The sequence below is a fragment of the Eimeria maxima genome, genomic scaffold (assembly GCF_000499605.1).
Source record: "Eimeria maxima Weybridge genomic scaffold, Emw_scaff783, whole genome shotgun sequence".
NCBI classification, from domain to species: domain Eukaryota; phylum Apicomplexa; class Conoidasida; order Eucoccidiorida; family Eimeriidae; genus Eimeria; species Eimeria maxima.
Window position 1 is genome coordinate 727 of NW_013566761.1, and position 16,066 is coordinate 16,792.

At 49.1% G+C, this 16,066-nt stretch overlaps 4 protein-coding genes across 4 annotated transcripts; 2 read left to right on the plus strand and 2 right to left on the minus strand.

Moving 5' to 3' along the window:
• Positions 1–400: 400 nt before the first annotated feature.
• Positions 401–1,755, minus strand: EMWEY_00043010 (hypothetical protein, conserved; the record flags this gene model as incomplete). The annotated part of the gene is made up of 4 exons (XM_013482802.1): positions 401–463; positions 707–844; positions 1,119–1,376; positions 1,561–1,755. The coding sequence occupies 4 exons, from the start codon at positions 1,753–1,755 to the stop codon at positions 401–403; spliced, it is 654 nt and encodes a 217-aa protein (XP_013338256.1).
• Positions 1,756–3,381: 1,626 nt separating this feature from the next.
• Positions 3,382–6,585, plus strand: EMWEY_00043020 (sec1 family domain-containing protein, putative; the record flags this gene model as incomplete). Its single annotated transcript, XM_013482803.1, has 2 exons — positions 3,382–5,594; positions 6,153–6,585. The coding sequence occupies 2 exons, from the start codon at positions 3,382–3,384 to the stop codon at positions 6,583–6,585; spliced, it is 2,646 nt and encodes an 881-aa protein (XP_013338257.1).
• Positions 6,586–11,590: 5,005 nt separating this feature from the next.
• Positions 11,591–13,471, minus strand: EMWEY_00043030 (hypothetical protein, conserved; the record flags this gene model as incomplete). The annotated part of the gene is made up of 3 exons (XM_013482804.1): positions 11,591–12,485; positions 12,664–12,816; positions 13,242–13,471. 3 exons carry the CDS (start codon positions 13,469–13,471, stop codon positions 11,591–11,593), a joined length of 1,278 nt encoding a protein of 425 aa, XP_013338258.1.
• A 34-nt stretch (positions 13,472–13,505) lies between these two features.
• Positions 13,506–16,027, plus strand: EMWEY_00043040 (hypothetical protein, conserved; the record flags this gene model as incomplete). The annotated part of the gene is made up of 4 exons (XM_013482805.1): positions 13,506–14,321; positions 14,916–15,057; positions 15,314–15,391; positions 15,930–16,027. 4 exons carry the CDS (start codon positions 13,506–13,508, stop codon positions 16,025–16,027), a joined length of 1,134 nt encoding a protein of 377 aa, XP_013338259.1.
• Positions 16,028–16,066: the final 39 nt, after the last annotated feature.

Here is a 16,066-nt window from a genome sequence, read left to right on the forward strand (position 1 = left end):
GTGTATGTACGAAGGGAGCGACGCGCATGGAGGAACAGGCACAGAGGAGAAAAAGTACAAGATCATAACAGAGGGGATCAAAATGGAGTGCTATCTGAAGATGTGTTACGATCTCCATGCACTGCCTGTCCTTTGCAAGCATCTACTGATGTAACTGCTCTCCCTCTCGCATCTACCTAGAGGCTTTTCTGTTGCTATTGCGTGGTGTTTTGCAGTTCGTGTCTTCGCGTTCGGGCTTGGCTTGCACATCCGTCGTGTGCCTGTGTCCTGCAGCGCTAAGGAAATCAGCCCTGCATGTCGTTTGCTGTAGGCAATTCTGCGTGTGTCAACCGTCATAATGCAATGCAGATGGCTTCCTGGTGGAGCCGTCAAAATCGGCTGACTCATTTCTTCTAGACTGTTATTGCATATCAAATGCCATGCTGCTATAGTTGTGAGAATCTGTTGGTGCATTCCTATTCACCTACATATGCAAGTCCGAAATTCTATTAACGCAGTTGTGGAAATCTGTTGGTGTGGTTGTGACAACAATTTGCTAGCGTTGTGGAAATATGTGAGTTGTGTTGGGAAAAGGTGGTGGTGAATGACAATAACCAGATTAGAATACAAGCTAGCGCAGTTGTGTCAAGATGCTGACTCATTGGGGTAACGTGTTAATGCAAGCATACCAACACATTTGCTGACGCAGGCCGAAGCCACAACTGACCTGAAAGTAGGCAAAGCCCTCGTTCGCCAAGGATTCCCCAATACGCGACAACGGCCACAGCCTGACGGGCGGCAGCCCGAAGCAGCAGTACAGCCGCAGCAGCAGACTGCCAGTTAACAGCAACGAAGCACCGGGGCCCTGCAGAGGCAAAAACAGAAAAACATTGGCGCCAACACTAACATACACATACGCACCCAGTAGCAGAGCTCGGACACCCTGTGAGAGGCACCTAGGACTCCGCTCGTTGCTACTGTAACTGCTGCTGTTCTTGATGGACATGATGCTTCAGCTGCTGCCCTTAACGCTCTTGTTGTTTATGCTGCTCTTATGCTTTCTTCTGTTCCTGGTGCTGCTCTTAATGCTCTCGTTGTTGCTGGTGTTGTTGTTGCTGCTCCGTGACTGGGCGACTGACTCTTTGGGCGGTGGCTGCAGCTAAGGCAGTTTTGAACATTCCTGCCAGGAGGCAGCCGAACGTCAGAGGCGACAAAACCCGCAACACTCCAGCAGAAGGAGGAGAGCCGACAGGCCGCCCGAAGGAGGCGCCTCCGCTGCTGTAGCTGCTGTAGCCGCTGTAGCTGCTGCTACTGCTGCTTCGCGGAGCAGAGGCAGCGGTACTGGCACCACTAAGTACCTCATCTACTGTTGTGTTGTTCACGTCGAAAGAAGAATCCTGAGGGTATAAGACAAAGGGGCAAAGATAAACAGAAAAAACATATAGCTTCATATTATGCAGACACAGAGGAGAACAGAAACCACCGACACACTGAAAGAGCAGCAACTCCGCCAGTAGGAGGAGCAGCAATCCCGGCAAGCGCATATGCTGTAAGGGCAGTACGGGGTCTGCGTAGAGATACCTGATGAGTCTTGTAGAATTTCTTCTTCCACTTGAGCAGCTTATTCAGAGGGGGAGTCGGGTAGAGGCTAGCGAGGTACTCCTGCCACTCTTGACTGGCACTCCAGTCGAAACAAACAAACTTTTCTTCTGAAGCAGAGAGACCAGCTGCCCTTGCAGCTTCTCTGAGCTCCTCTAGCTTCTTCGAGGAAGCCATGATGGATATGTGGCGTTTATTAATATGTGTATCTGTATGAGTTTGTCCTGAAGAATCCCCTGCTTCTTTGTTTTTCCGGTGGGAGCAAATGGAGTCAGGGCTGCTTCTTGCAGCAGCCAAAAGCTACATGTAACTGTAGCGAATAGAAGTAAGCAAAGAAAGAAGACAGGTTCCGAGGTGCCGCATACACGCCAGGCTGCTGCCTGCCGCTGGGGGCAGCCGCGGAGAGGCGAATAAAAGATACAGGCCAAATGGACAAAGCCGGAGAGGCCCACAAACTGCAAAGCAAGGGGCGATCCTAGCCTGCAAAAGGAAGCGTGCGAAGATGTCGAGGGAAGGGTTTACTAGAATCTGACCCTTCCCCAGCCCAACCTGATGATGTATCCAAGGTTCTGCTGCAACTGCCAAATCCAACAAGACCTGCGAAGCAACACACGCAGGAAAAGTACTCCGCGCCTCGTGAATTATCGGCCGCAGCGCGCAGTCACCATTTATCATACGCGTTCGATGGAATACACGTGCGAGACAGTAGTTGCCTTGCGCCTTGAGGTGCATGTGCAGGTGTTTCTATATACAATTATCACGTGTGCTTTTAAAAGGGCTTCCGGTGGCTAATTCTAGGAGATCAGAACTGTCTTAACAATGGAAACAGTCGCCTTCAGTCAATAGTGGGGAGCAGCAGCTCCTAGAAGCACTTCATGGCTTCTAAAGCATCGGAAGAAAGAAACACTGTTTAAACGATACTATTTAAGAACTAACAAACAAAATTTCGATTCTCAAGGAAAAATACGCACGCAAAGGGGGACGCAACGTGCCGGACGAGGGCAGACGGGCAGTCGTGGGGTGTCTGTTCAGCGGATGCGCCTTCGCTATCGTTGATTCCCACGGAAACACTTCAAGGAAAACCGCCAAGTTGTAAAGAGGAATCAACTCTATTCATTTCTTGAAAACTAAGCAAGACATTCTCCGCATGCAATGAAGACGCCGCGGTGAGCAGCCCCGAGTTTCGTCCCACGTTGTAACTTGAACAGAAACCGGGGAAAATATTAGGGAATTTTCCATTCTCCTGTTGTTTTTGAGACATAAACAACTTAAAGATGTCTCACCGTCTTCCTTGAAGAACAAAGAACAGGAGTGACCTTTTTCCCTCTTTCAGTGTCTGGTTTGAGACCTCTCATTTTCGCTTTTTCTCCGTTACCTCTTCTTCTGCTCATTTGATCGTTTTCCGATACCTTTACATGAGCGCGTGTCAACATCAACATGATATAAACACTCAAACAACTGCCAATTAGCCATTGGTAGTGGTGCTAGCAGTCCTTTTTATTGTCCCTGCTGCCCCTGCGTGAATACCCCCTACACTGAGGGAAACTGGGGGTTCTCCCCCTTTAACTAGCTCCTTGAAACAGCAGTGTAGACCCAAGAGACGATATAGGAGAAGACGACAACTATTCCGCCTGCAACAGCTACCTCATGCGGTCTGAGTTGGGAAGCAGCCCTTCGCCTCCTCCTCAGGAAAATGGGTCTTGTGCAGGTACTTCTTCTCCACGAGCTCGTTGTGCATCTTCAGCTGTTGGAGTGGATGTGGTGGGGAGTACAGTTGCCGCTGTATCTGCGCATTACCGACGTATGTTCCTAGACGGCCTGAGTACAATAGAGGGCCACAAATTGTTTATATTAGAAGACAGCCTGGCATTTCCTCTTTCTCATCTTACAGATGCATCTTCTCTGCAGCAGCACGGAGTAGAGCGCTGCTTTGCCCTGGCAGCATTTCCTATTTCTCTTTCTTCTGTTCCCCCACAGACAGCCCGAGCCCCCACAGTTGTATTTGTATGCCGCCCTCGCCTTTCTCGCCTTCCTCTTATCCTTCGGCACATCCATTTCGTTGAAGACAATTTTCCTCAGGCGCAGCCTCCTCCTGCAGCAGCAAAGGCAGCGGCTGTAGCATCAGCTGCTGCTGCATCAGGGTCAGCCTCCAGCGCGGACCCCGCCCTACTGTGGCAGTTTCCTCTCCCCCCAATTGCAGCAAAGAGCGGCAGGAGATATGTTGTTGTTTTGATAGCTGAGCCTTCGGAGTTCATTGCAAGTGAGATCCGCCGTCTCCTTTCTGCACCGATAGCCCCAAAAACACATGCAGCGGAGCAGCAGTCTGCAGGTCATTCTTCGTTGCCTGCTGCTGCTGCTGCTCTCATCTCGAACCTAGGAAATTCCCTGCTGCCTCTAGGCTCCAACAATACCACCCAAGACAGTCCCGAATGCAGCAGCAGCAGCAGCGTGAGCGCAGACAGTGTTGTGGTGACGCACTGCCCTATTCAGCTTTTCCCTGTTGAACGCGATGTACTGTCTCTGGAGCTGCCGAACTTTTTTAGGGCTTTTCATGGACAGGGAGATATCTCTTTGTGTAAGACAATTGCCAATGCAATTGACGTCCTGCAGCAGCAGCAGCTACAGTTCCAGCAGGAGCAGCCCCTGCAGCTGCTGCAGCAGCCGAAGGAGACGCAGCAGCGGCTTATTCCCCATCTACGGTGTATCGGGAGTGCCGCGAAGACAGTCAGCGATTTTTTGATTCAGAAGCGAAAGCAGCAGCAGCAGCAACGACAGCGTTTTGAGGATCCTTACGTAGGGGCCTTAATGGAGACGCAGCAAGCGCCACTTCCCCCTGTGCCTCCCGTGTATTCTGTTTTGGATGCAGAGGATTGTGGTTCGTCTCATCCGTTTGCAGGCAGTAGCAGTGCTGCGCTTCGTGCAGAAGAAGGCGAGGCAGCAGGAGAGGGCAGATGGGGAGCAGACTGCGGCAGCAGTAGGCTTGTGCTGCCACATGCTCCGCACATGGCGGTGTTATTCGACAGACGCGTGGACCTTGTGACCCCTCTTTGCACGGACTTCACCTACCAGGGGCTCCTAGACAGCACGTTAGGCATTGAAGGCGCAAGTATAGAGATTCCCAAACACTTGCTCCTCCAGCAGCAGCAGCAGCAGCAGCAGGACCAGCAGGACCAGCAGGACCAGCAGCAGCCGTCGTTGAGCGAAGGCGTCGTGTCTCCGCCCTTGCCCGGCAACCTGGGGGGCAGTGTGCTAATTGAAAGGGGCCGAGGGCAGCGCGTGCCTCTTTCTGGAGACAGTCTCTTTTTGAGTTTGCAGGACTTGCACCAGACGGAAGTGGGGGCTGTGCTGCACCGCATAGCGAGCGAAATAAAGGAGACGTACACCTTAAAAGAGCGCCTTCGAACGATAGAAGACATCAGCTCTTTTATGGTTAAGTTCAAAGTCAAGCAGCAGGAACACGCCTCTCTTAGCCTCCACGTCAAGCTTGCTTCCTTCATTGCTGCTGTCTCACGTGACGCCAACTACCACAGCAGACTCTGCCTAGAAGACCGCCTTCTGCAGGGCACTCTCGGACTGGAGACAGGGCTGCTACGCAGCAGCAGTAGCAGCAGCACAGAACTCTTTGAGAAACTTATAGACGAGTCCGCAGCAACGGAGGCAGCTGCCGCTTCCGGTTGCTTCTCTGCAGCAGCCACCACACTTGATGAGGTGTACAGACTGCTCTGTCTTTACTCGGTGACTGCGGGGGGCATCAAAGGAGCTCAGTTGGAACCCCTGTTGCACGCATTGGTGCAGCAGCATGGAACTCGTGAGCTGCGGCGCGTCGCATGTATGCAGAAGGTGGGGCTTCTGCGCGAGCATAACCCTCTCAAGAAAACTAAAGTCAATGGGGGCGGTAGTGGTGGCCCTGAGGCGTGGAAATTCGTGCGAGAAAAGTGCAGATTAATGGTAGATGAACAGCAAACCATGAAAGACATTGCCTACGTCTGCTCTGGATATGCTCCCCTCTCCGTCAGGTGAACGCCTCACTGCTGTGCGGTATACTCTCCTCTGCTGCGCAGCTGTGTTGGCGGCGCAACGTGTTAGGTACATGGACATGCATTCTTTATATGTATTGGCACATGGGGTGTATTGTGACACCCGGTGTATACAGGCGCCTAAGGTATCAGAGTCCATGCTCCCAAGGAAAAATGCAGCAACCACGGAAATACCAGCAGATCTCTAGCTACACTTGAACTGCACTTAAACACAGACACTGTTGTATATACACCTCAACTGTCTCTCCACCTCCGTGAACAGCATGCCGAGTGTGTTTGCCTGTCTGCATTTTCTGTTCCCATTAAAGTGTAGCTAGAGATCAGGTGGTATTTCGGTGGTTGCTGCATTTTTCCTTGGGGCGTGGGCTCTGATGCTAACGGTAATTATGAGGCTGTTGTTAGAATGCATGCAGATGAGTTGCTGGAAGTTGTGCTGAATATGGAGGATTTTGCGTTGAGTGACATTAGCACCAACTGAAGGCTCGTCGTACTCAGTTCAAATATGGGCATAGGTATTCCTGTTGGGTGTATGTACAGGTTGCTGCAGATGCTGCACGAGACACCGTTGGGGTGGCGTGCGATCCCCGATGTGTTGAACAGTTTGTGGGGACCTGCGCTTGAGATCCGGCAGCAGCAACAGCCGCAGCTGGGGCAGCAGCAGCGAGCTGCTCAGCAGCGCCAGCAGCAGCAGCACCGCCTGCAGGGAAGTTCGGGTGCAGAGGAGGACGAGGGGACGGGTGAGGGCAGTTCAGCTGCTGCACCTCCCCCTCTGCTAGTGCTAATGTTTTATATAGGGGGGGTTTCACATGCAGAGATCGCCGCCATCCGGCGGCTGAACGAAATGGAGTTGCAGGGGAATGTGAAGGCAGAACGAAGGCCGGAAAACACCAGAGTGCAGTACCTCATAATCACCACAGAGATCCTCAACACAAGACAGCTGTTTAGAAGCATGATAGAAGACGTCGATTAGTTGTATTCGACTGAAATCCACCCCACTATTACAACCAAGCCCAGCGTACACAAACACATCTATTGCAACAACGAACAGAATCGGACTCAGGAACCAGCCTCCAAAAGGTGTAGAAAAATGCCCCGAGAAAGAGGAAACAAGACAAAGAAACACACAGCAGCACTACCCAAGCGGCTATCCACATCCCAGACAACCAGCTGCAGCTGCTGCTGCAGCAACAGCTGAAGCACTAGCTGCAGCAACGGCAGCCGATGCAACAGCTGAAGCAACGCCCGAATCAACAACGGGGACACTAGCTCATATAGCTTAAATGCAGCAGTGCCTGCGCGTACTGGCGTTTGCTGCTCATAATGCTGCTGCAGTTGCTGCAGCAACTGCAGCAACAGTACCTGTTGCAGCAGGGCAGTTTGAGCCGGAAGGCTTCCTGCGGCGGCAGAAGGTCGAGCTGCTGCGTGTTCGATGTAATAAGTTTTAGGGTTTGTTTTATCGATGCGGCTTGCAATTAGGCTTTAGAGTTCGGGGTTCCTTCTCTCGTAAGCAGTGAAAAAGAGGGAAGCCAGAAGGAGCGGCCGTTTTCGTCCCGTCCACGTGTGTTTGTTCTGTGTGCTAGTTTGCTTTTCTCCTCCTCTCTGATGCTGCAGCTTCCGTTGCAACTACGGATCGCCGATCATACCTAAACTTTCTTCCTCTTCTGTTGTAGGGGGAGGGAGCATGCCGAACAATTAGTTGTTTCTTAAGTCTGCCGCTGCCGCAGGCAGGAGCTCCAAACCCCAGCAGTGCACGCCGCCTAGCCCGTACAATTAATAGCACAAGCATGCAGCTTAATCTTCCCAGTAACTCGCAAAAAGGAATCACTATCCCGATCAATATATGGAGTGTAGCCCTTAAGATGCTGTGAAAGAAGCAAACTGACTTTCGTCTGGTGCCCTGCATGCATGCATGCAGTCTACTGCTTGACGCTGAAGCACGTGTGCTGCACTGCCACGTGTATAAGTCCGTGTCCATATGAATGGTGTTTGAGTTATGTTACAATCCCACGCACATATGCTGGGTCCGCATGAAGTTCCGTTGCAACAGCATAGATTTAAAGACGGGAGGCAGCAACAATGGTTTTGTTGTCTGCTTCTTTTGCGGGTTTGGAGGCAGAGGGGGGTTCAAACAGAGGAGAGGAAGATGAGAGAAAAGCGGCACTGAACCCACCTAGTGATGGGCATCTTTGTCTCCCTGTTTCGTCTGTCAGTCTCTCTGCACGCGTTATTCGGTTGATAATACACCAAAAATATGAAAGTTTTAAGGCGTAGCATGCAGCTCCTCATGAAACACGGAGGGGGTGCTAGTAATCAAAGCGCACAAGCTGGAGGACCACCCTGAGGGTTTCCTTCTTGCTGCATGCAGCCAACTCCTCTTGTTGTTGATGATGCTGCACTACCGCTACTTCTTTTGCTACTGCTGCATTCATTCCGTGGTGCTGCTGCGGTGGGGGACGAAGTATCTGCCGCACGGGCGGGTGCGCAGAGAAAGGCGTGGAAGAAGGCAACAAACAAGAGAAAGTAACTGCATGCATGCAGGGATGCGTGCAGCGCACATTACCCAAACAAGGCTCTTTCTATAAGGTGAGGCGACAAACAAGTAAAAAAGAAAATAAAGCATCAAAAGTCCTTCGTGTGTGTGCCTACATCGGGTTTTTTCCAAATTCCAAAAGTAATTGCGGTGCGATACTCCTCAGGCAGTGCAGGGAACAACAGCCAACTGAACCAAGCGCATGCGGGAATTGCCCACATGCCAACACGAGACCTGCAAATCAGGAAAAAAAAATATATATATAGTGTAGATTAAACTAGCATGGTATAGCATGTCCAGTTGTGTCGAGTCAACAAAAAACTTGTGGTTAAAGCTCGAAGCATAAATTAATAATGCGTATACTTGTGTGTAAACAACAAAGGCAAAATGTGTTTCTTGAGATCGAAACAACAAAAGATAATGCATACATTGATGTCCAAGAAAGACCATTTTGTATTCGTCCAAGTGAAAACAACCACACCACGACACATCTACACGAAGTAATACACAAAACAAACACAAACAAGAAAACAAGCAGAAATACTAACGAAAAATCAGACAAGTAAAGCAAGAAAAAAGTGCATATCTATCCCTGCTTTATACTACGCACTGTGGTAGGCAATTTGAATGTTCTACAGTGCAACTGAACACCATACAGCTTCTCGGGTGCCAACTAAAACGAAAAACGGACGAAAACAACTTATACTGATGCCTCTCATTGTTGTTGCCTAGACATATATAGATGAGGGCTGGATATGTGTAGAGCATTTTTGTTGCATGAACTTGAATCAGCGCATGATGCCGTGCTCGAAACCTAGGACAAAACAGTGTGTTGATTTTCGGACCCAAAAATTTGTATTGTGCTGTTGTTGTTTAGACCTACACAAACATTTTCTTTTGATTTTTAAATTCGAATGAATATATTGTGTGGCATCGTTCAACTTCTGGGTGTACGAGTTGCTGCCGGCTTCTATCCTCTACCTCTGATTGGCCATCGATATAAGGCGAAACCGCCGCTAATTTGACTCAATATTTAAAGAATGAGCGCCTGAAAGGAATTTTGAATACACTAATAGACTTAATTAGCTTAAAATCAGGATATACTCACCCTACTTGATACCACGCATAGTGGCGACGCTGTTGAAATTGCGCTGTGGAAGCCCAGAGTTTCGCATAGACCGCGAGAGACATCGTAAGAAGTCTGAACCAAATTCAACAGTATTTCTGGAATTTTCGTTATTTATAAACAAAATATCCACAATGAAGCGAAATTACTTATGCAAGCATGCAGCTCGGGGATAGCTCAGCGCCAGCTACCGGGGCTGCGGCGGCTCAGTCAGTCAGAAGAAGTAGTTTTCTATATTTCTAATAGACACACGAGTTATTCTTTTGCTTTAAATGTTTGCACGCTTATGGTTTAAGTTCCTTTCCTAAGGACCTTTCACTATGTATATCTTGTGTAGTTGGACGTAGTTCTACTATTATCACTGAGATATTCGCCCATGCTTATTTGAAAGTTTGGGTTGAACTATTTGAACATTTGTGTCAGCTTTAATGGACTGCTCGCGTTGCTCTTCAGTGTATATGTGTGCAACATGTTCTGCCCCTCCCCTATATCGCGGTAGGCGAAATTAGCAGACCCATCCATCCTGCAAGATAGACACCGTTTAAAGCTGCAAAATGGAAATGTACATACGACTAAGACATGTCTCACTCCCCAAAGAGGAGATATGATAAAGTATGGAGAGCTTCTGTTTGTCAGCTGTCCTTGCGCGTTGGATGCAAACAATGGAAACAAGCCGCTGCTTGTACAAACTGACACTATGCACGCTGCTACATTGAGAGGCTGAGGTTCAATTGGTTGAAGTTGCTTAGACATGAATTCGAGTTAATTGTTCCTCCTTACTGCGTTTCTGCTGCAACACAACCAATTTAGTCGTGGGAAATTCTTGGTAGCGTTCGCTGTACTCGAGGCACATCGTATGTACAGTTTATCTATCCTACATAAAGTAAACTATGCGTACATTTTGCATATTCTGTGAAAGGATATATCCCTTACGTAGGTGCTCGCATCCAACCGGGGCTTGGTATGTTCGCATTTATTGCTGCGAAACTGGAGAAGACCCTTTCGAGTTGCAGCTAGAGCAAAACTTTTCAACAGTTTAATTTCGGCGCATGGCTTGATAAGATGTGTTGCTCACTACACCGGCATACCCATCTCCCCTCTTCATCAGGGCCTCTTGCCCCGGTTTCCTCGTTGAATTGAAAGAAAATGGAATGCATACATTGTGTTTTGTTTTCGTCTCCGCCCCTTTAGTCTGACACATTCTGTGCCGCCTCAGTACGACAAGGATACGAAAAGGAGTCAAATAATGGAGGGGCTTCAACGATAGCTTTCCTTTCTTTTGAAGAGGCTTGCATGCAGCTAGCTGCCCCTACACCAGCATCAACAGAAGGAAATGAGTACAAAAATAAACAAACGAAAATTAAGTAGGTAATAAATACAGAGAGAAGAAAAACAAAGGCAAACAAAGGTGGAGGTTTCCCTTCAGTTATTGTGTCTTGAGTGTCTACCCCTCACAGCCGCCGCATACAACTACCGCCTTGCAGCAGCGGCAGCCTCAACTCCTCCATGGTAGCTGAAGCTTCAGCTACCAACAGCTAGCTACGGGGGCAGCTAGCTGCTGGAACAGCGAGCTGTAGAGGCAGGTCGCCGCAGCAAATGTGATACCCTAGAAACCAAGTTCCTCTAGCCACTGCAAACGCACAGCAGCGAAGGCAACAACACCCGCAATAATAATACCCAAAGCAGCAGCAGCAAGAGCAGACGAATTAGCAGCACAGGCAAGAATACGTGATGCGAGGCTATTGAAGGTGGGACAGGGGAAAATCTTCTTGTTGTTGCTGCCACTGCTGCTGTTTGTGCTGCCGCTGCTGAAGTGTTAGCCGCTGTCGTATTTATTGTGTAAGCTGCAGCCGTTTGCGCTGTACAAGCAGATTTGGAGTGTATATGTAGGTACCTTCTTGACAATTGCTTTCTTGTTGCCTGAAATGCAAATACAACTATCACTTTCCCAGACGGGGCAATTGCAGAGAATGCGAAGTTCATTAACAAATACCTGCAAGCCAATACAGCAAAGTGTTGTTCTATAGCGAGAACCAATTAATTAATGGTCAATAAGTTAGTGCCATTTATAAGCAACTTCCAAGTTATCCCTCCTTACCTGTCTATCGCCTGTCACCTTCCTTACAACAGTTAGTAATTTATTCTTCTTTAAACCCCACACAAAATACACTGGCATGTTCCCGGATGCTGTAGCTCAACATACACACACCACATTCACACCTTTTGCTGCTGCTCCTGCTGCTGTTCTTACTGCTCGTCGTTGTGCTCCTGATGCTACGACTGCTGATAGTTCCGCTGCTGTGTCTGCTGCTCCTGGTTCTATTTCTCAAACTGCTGCTGAATTTCCTTCTTTCTGCTGCCTCTGCTGCTGCTGCTAGTGGCGCCCTTGTTGCCGCTCGCGTTGCTGATACTGCTACAATTCCTAAGGCGAAACTGCTGGTGCCGCTGCTGGTGCCGTTGCAAACCTGTGCGGTGTACTTTAAACGGAATCTTCCTGCTTAAGTTCCCCTGCCGAATTTGCGCCCCCCAAAAAATCTCATTTCCAAACAAACCGCCCAGCTTGCTGCTGCTGCTATTGGTGCTGCTGTTGCTGTTGCTGTTGCTGTTGCTGCCGCTGTCATTGATGCTTGTATAGCTGCTTATGCTACTGCTGCTGTTGCTGTCATTGCTGCTGCTACTGTGGACCCTGTGCAAGCTGCTGATACCGCTGGTGTTGCTGCTTTCGCTGCCGTTCCTTATCCTTTCGTCAGTAATGCCTATACTATCGCTACTACTGCATCTGGCATAGGTGCTGCAGTTGTTTCTGTCAATTGTGGCACAGGATCGGCTGCTGCTGCTGTGCCTGCTGCTACAGAGGGAGTCGAAAGGCGCAAAACTTCTGCTGCTGCACATTGAGACAGTTGATGGGAGGTAGCGAGCAACAAAACAAGCAGCAGCAGAAACAGAAGAAACACCATCCAGTCCGTTTTGGAAGGCAATGGGCTTGTACGTACAGTCGAAAAATGACACCATGCTGTGTCTTTTGCTTCTGGTGGTGCTGCTGCTCCGGTTGCTGTTGCTGCTCTGGCTGTTGCTGTTGCGCCTGCTCCGGGTTGCCTGACGAGCAGCTCCTAAAGCTCTGGGATGCTCTTCAGCTGCGACGGAAGAAGCAGGAGCTGCTGCTGCTGCAGCAAAAGGGGAAACGCACGCGTACTGCTGCTGCTGTTGTCGCCCGCTGCATACGCAGCAGCAGTAACAGCAGCACAAGGCCTCACGACTGCCCAGGAATGAGAACCTGGCAGGCGCCTGTAAAGCCAGATAGCGGAGAGCCATTGACGTGTACATAAACCCCACAAAGATGATCTTACAGTAGGAAGAATTTACTCCAGCTCGTCTGCCACGCCTGCAAATACCGCAGCTGGTGCCCGCTTCCGACGCCTCCGTTCCCCCGATCTTCTAGCCTCGAACCAATACTTGCTGCTGCTGCAACAGCAGCAACAGCAGCACCAGCTGCTGCTGCTGCCTCGAGACAACCAGCCGCTTGTTTCCGCAACTTCGGGTGGAGACTGAAGTGCACAGCAGCTGGAAAAGAAGGAAGAAGAAGCCCCAAAGGGCTGTGCAGCAAAGCAAAAAAGCTATTAATTAAATTTGTTTAACGCATACTAGCGAGATACCAGCACACTGTCTATCCAATAGCAGCAACAGCAACGGCAGAAGCGGCTTCTGTTGTTGCATGCGAGATCGTGTTGGGTATCTACAGAATACTGCGCAGCCGCAGCAACAGCAACAACAACAGCAGAATGGTATTATTTTTGTGCGTACTTGTACTATTTCGTTCTTTTGAATGTGCTGAATTTAGTCATTGCGTTGTTTAACTGCTATTGCCGTCAGTTTCTCTGAGTCGTGCAGCAGGAACAGCAGTAGCAACGACTGCAGCGGCAACACCAGCCACAAGCAGCGGCAGCACGAGAAGCAGCAGCAGCTCTCTCACTGAAGTATCCACAGAGTTTCTTGTGCTATCCTCCTTCCGTTAACCACCCCACGCCCGGCAGCGGCGTCAGCAGCAGCAGCAGCAGCGGCAACGGCGACACCTAGAGCAGTGGCAGCAGCAGCATGTGCCCACAGACCTTTGGAGTTTTCTCGAGTACTTGTGGAGACTGTGCCAGCAGCAGCATCTCCAGCTGACGCTGAGGGCTGTATTTCGGGTTCTAGGAGTAGCATCGCGGCAGCCAGAGCGAGTACATAGGGCTGCAGGATGCAGTCCTCACGCCGCTGCTTTCTAGCGGCGGGCTGTTGGCTAATGGCTTGTCTGGTTGCGCCTGGCGCTCTGAGAGTTGCTGCTGCTGCTGTTGCTGCTGCTGCTGCCGCCCCAGTTAACTCTCTTTTGGCTGAACGCCCCTTGGGTGTAGGCGGGCTAGCGGCTAACACACACAGCAACAACAACAGCAGCAACAGCAGCGGCAGCGTTCCGCGGGCAACGACAAACGCAGCAGCGTCGGCTGCTGCAGCTGCTGCTGCTCTTGCTGCTGTTGCAACGGGATCTCTGTCTTTAAGACCGGACGAATCCTTGTCTTCAGCCGCGATACGAGTAAATATGATGACGAGGAAGCGGGAGAGTCTTTTGAAAGCTTTAGGTGTTGCTGCAGCACCAGCAGCAGCAGCAGCATCTGCAGCGGCAGCAGCAGCAGCCGGGGGGAACGTCGGCGGGAACAGCAACCGTTTTGCTGCTGCAGAGAGTACCTGGACACGGAAATTGGCGACTGCTCATCTGCAACAGCAGCAGCACCACCACCAGTGTCTGCAGCAGCCGCAGCTGGTACAACAGCAGCACGAGCAGCAACTGCAGCAGCAGTCAACAGAGCAGCGTGATGCCGATCAGCAGCGGCTTTCGGGGGCCTCTGGCTTGCTGCCACGCCGTCTAACAGGCAGCCTATTCGGGTGTATGTACAGGCGGGGGCCATTTGGAGCTGCTGCTGCTGCTGCTGCAACAAAACACCGGAAGCATGCGCTACCGCTGGGATCGCTGTGGACACGGCGACTGCAGAAGCAAAACCTGCAGATGAAGAGAATTGTAAGTAACACTTGCAGCAGCAGCAGCATTTGCAGCAAATTATAATTAATAATAGCAACAATAATAGGAGATTGTGTTGGTAAATAACATGTAAATAATAGTTAATGTCTATACCAGTAGTAGATTATATGTATGGCTACACAAGTGTTAAGTACGTTTATATTTATATATTTATCCATATATAATATTAATGCATTCATAGTAAGTATATTTTTATGCGAACGTAAATATATAACTTTATAAATATGTGAACAGATTTACATATGAAATATATAATGAATAACATGTAGGATTGCTGCTTCAGCAGCAATAGCAGGTGAAGGAGAAGCAGCAGAAGCAGCAGCAGCAGTATCGGAGAACAACTGAATAGAAAAAAGGCACTATGCATGGCCTCCTCTTCGACTTGCGCCTGTGCAGCAACTGCTTATTGCTGCAAGTGGTGCTGCTGCTGCAATTGCTGCTCCTGCTGTCTCTACTTGTGTTTGAACTCTTGTTGTTGTTTGTCCCGGCAGTTTTGCTTCGAGGTATGCTCTGCTGCCGCTGCGGCGTTTACATGTTGCTGCAGTACTTGCTGTATTGCTGTTGCTGCTGCAGGATGCAGGAGGGGGAGGCGATTGCTTGTTTTTGTCAGTTGCTTTAGCTTTACAAGGAGAAAGAAGGGCAATTACTTCGCAAGGCCTTCGCGACTTAGCTGCAATGAAGGTGGCAGGCTTGGACTCGACAGGCCCGCATGCAAGTGAGAGAGAGCGGAAGACTGCTTATTTAAATAGGAGTTGTCTCGTTTAAGGTTCTTCTTCCCTCTGTCTCCTCTTTTTATGATGTTGTTGCTGCTGTTATTGTTGCCATTGCTGTTATTGAAGTGCTCGAACACCATATTTGGCATTGGACAATAGTTTTATTGTGTCTGTTTTTTTTAATTTGTTTGCTTAAAGAATTTGGCGAAGGAGGAGAAGCAGCATTTCTTCAAAGATTGGGTCTGTTGGCTGTATTAGAAGAGACGGGAGATTGGGGGGAGCTTTGGTCTCCTTCGGCTGTTCTTAATTCTAAGCAGCTTTATGTCAATAGAGACGGTAATTCTCTTTCCCTGTGTATTTAGTCTGTTTTATGCGTTGTTCTTCTCCTCGTTTGCCTGGGCTGATGCTCATGTTGTCTTTCCTTCTAATCGCTTTATTGGGGTCTTAACAAATGTTCTGTTCTCTCCCTCCACCTCTTTATGCCTATATTGAACTTTTCCTTCCTGTCTTTCCCCTTTTTCTTTGCTATTTTATTCTCACTTCTATTTCTCGCCCATCTCTCCTAGCCTCCATCGTCTTGTCTCTTCTTCACTCTATTTGTTTTTCTCCGTGTCGTACCCTAATTAATTACCATATCTTCATATTAGCCGAATAATTAGCTCGTCATTTAAATGTCACATCTTCGCGCTGTTTCATTCTGTCGTTTTTCCTTCCCTTCTTTGTTTCTTTGCTTCTTTTGTTCGTTTCTTTCTATTGGCTTCTAACGTCGTGACCTGAATAATGAATTGCCTTGTCAAGACTACCTTCTCCTTGTGCATTCGTTTATTTATAGATTATTAATTACTATTGTCATTTATTTACTGCTTCTTTACAGGTGTATGCTTTGATGTAAGAACGCCTCTCGGCAAAGCTAAGGCGGTGTTCCACGAGATGAGGCAGCCTGGAAACAACCACTGGGGAACAGGTAATTAAATTGTGTTTTCTTTTTTCTTCGCATTATATATATATATA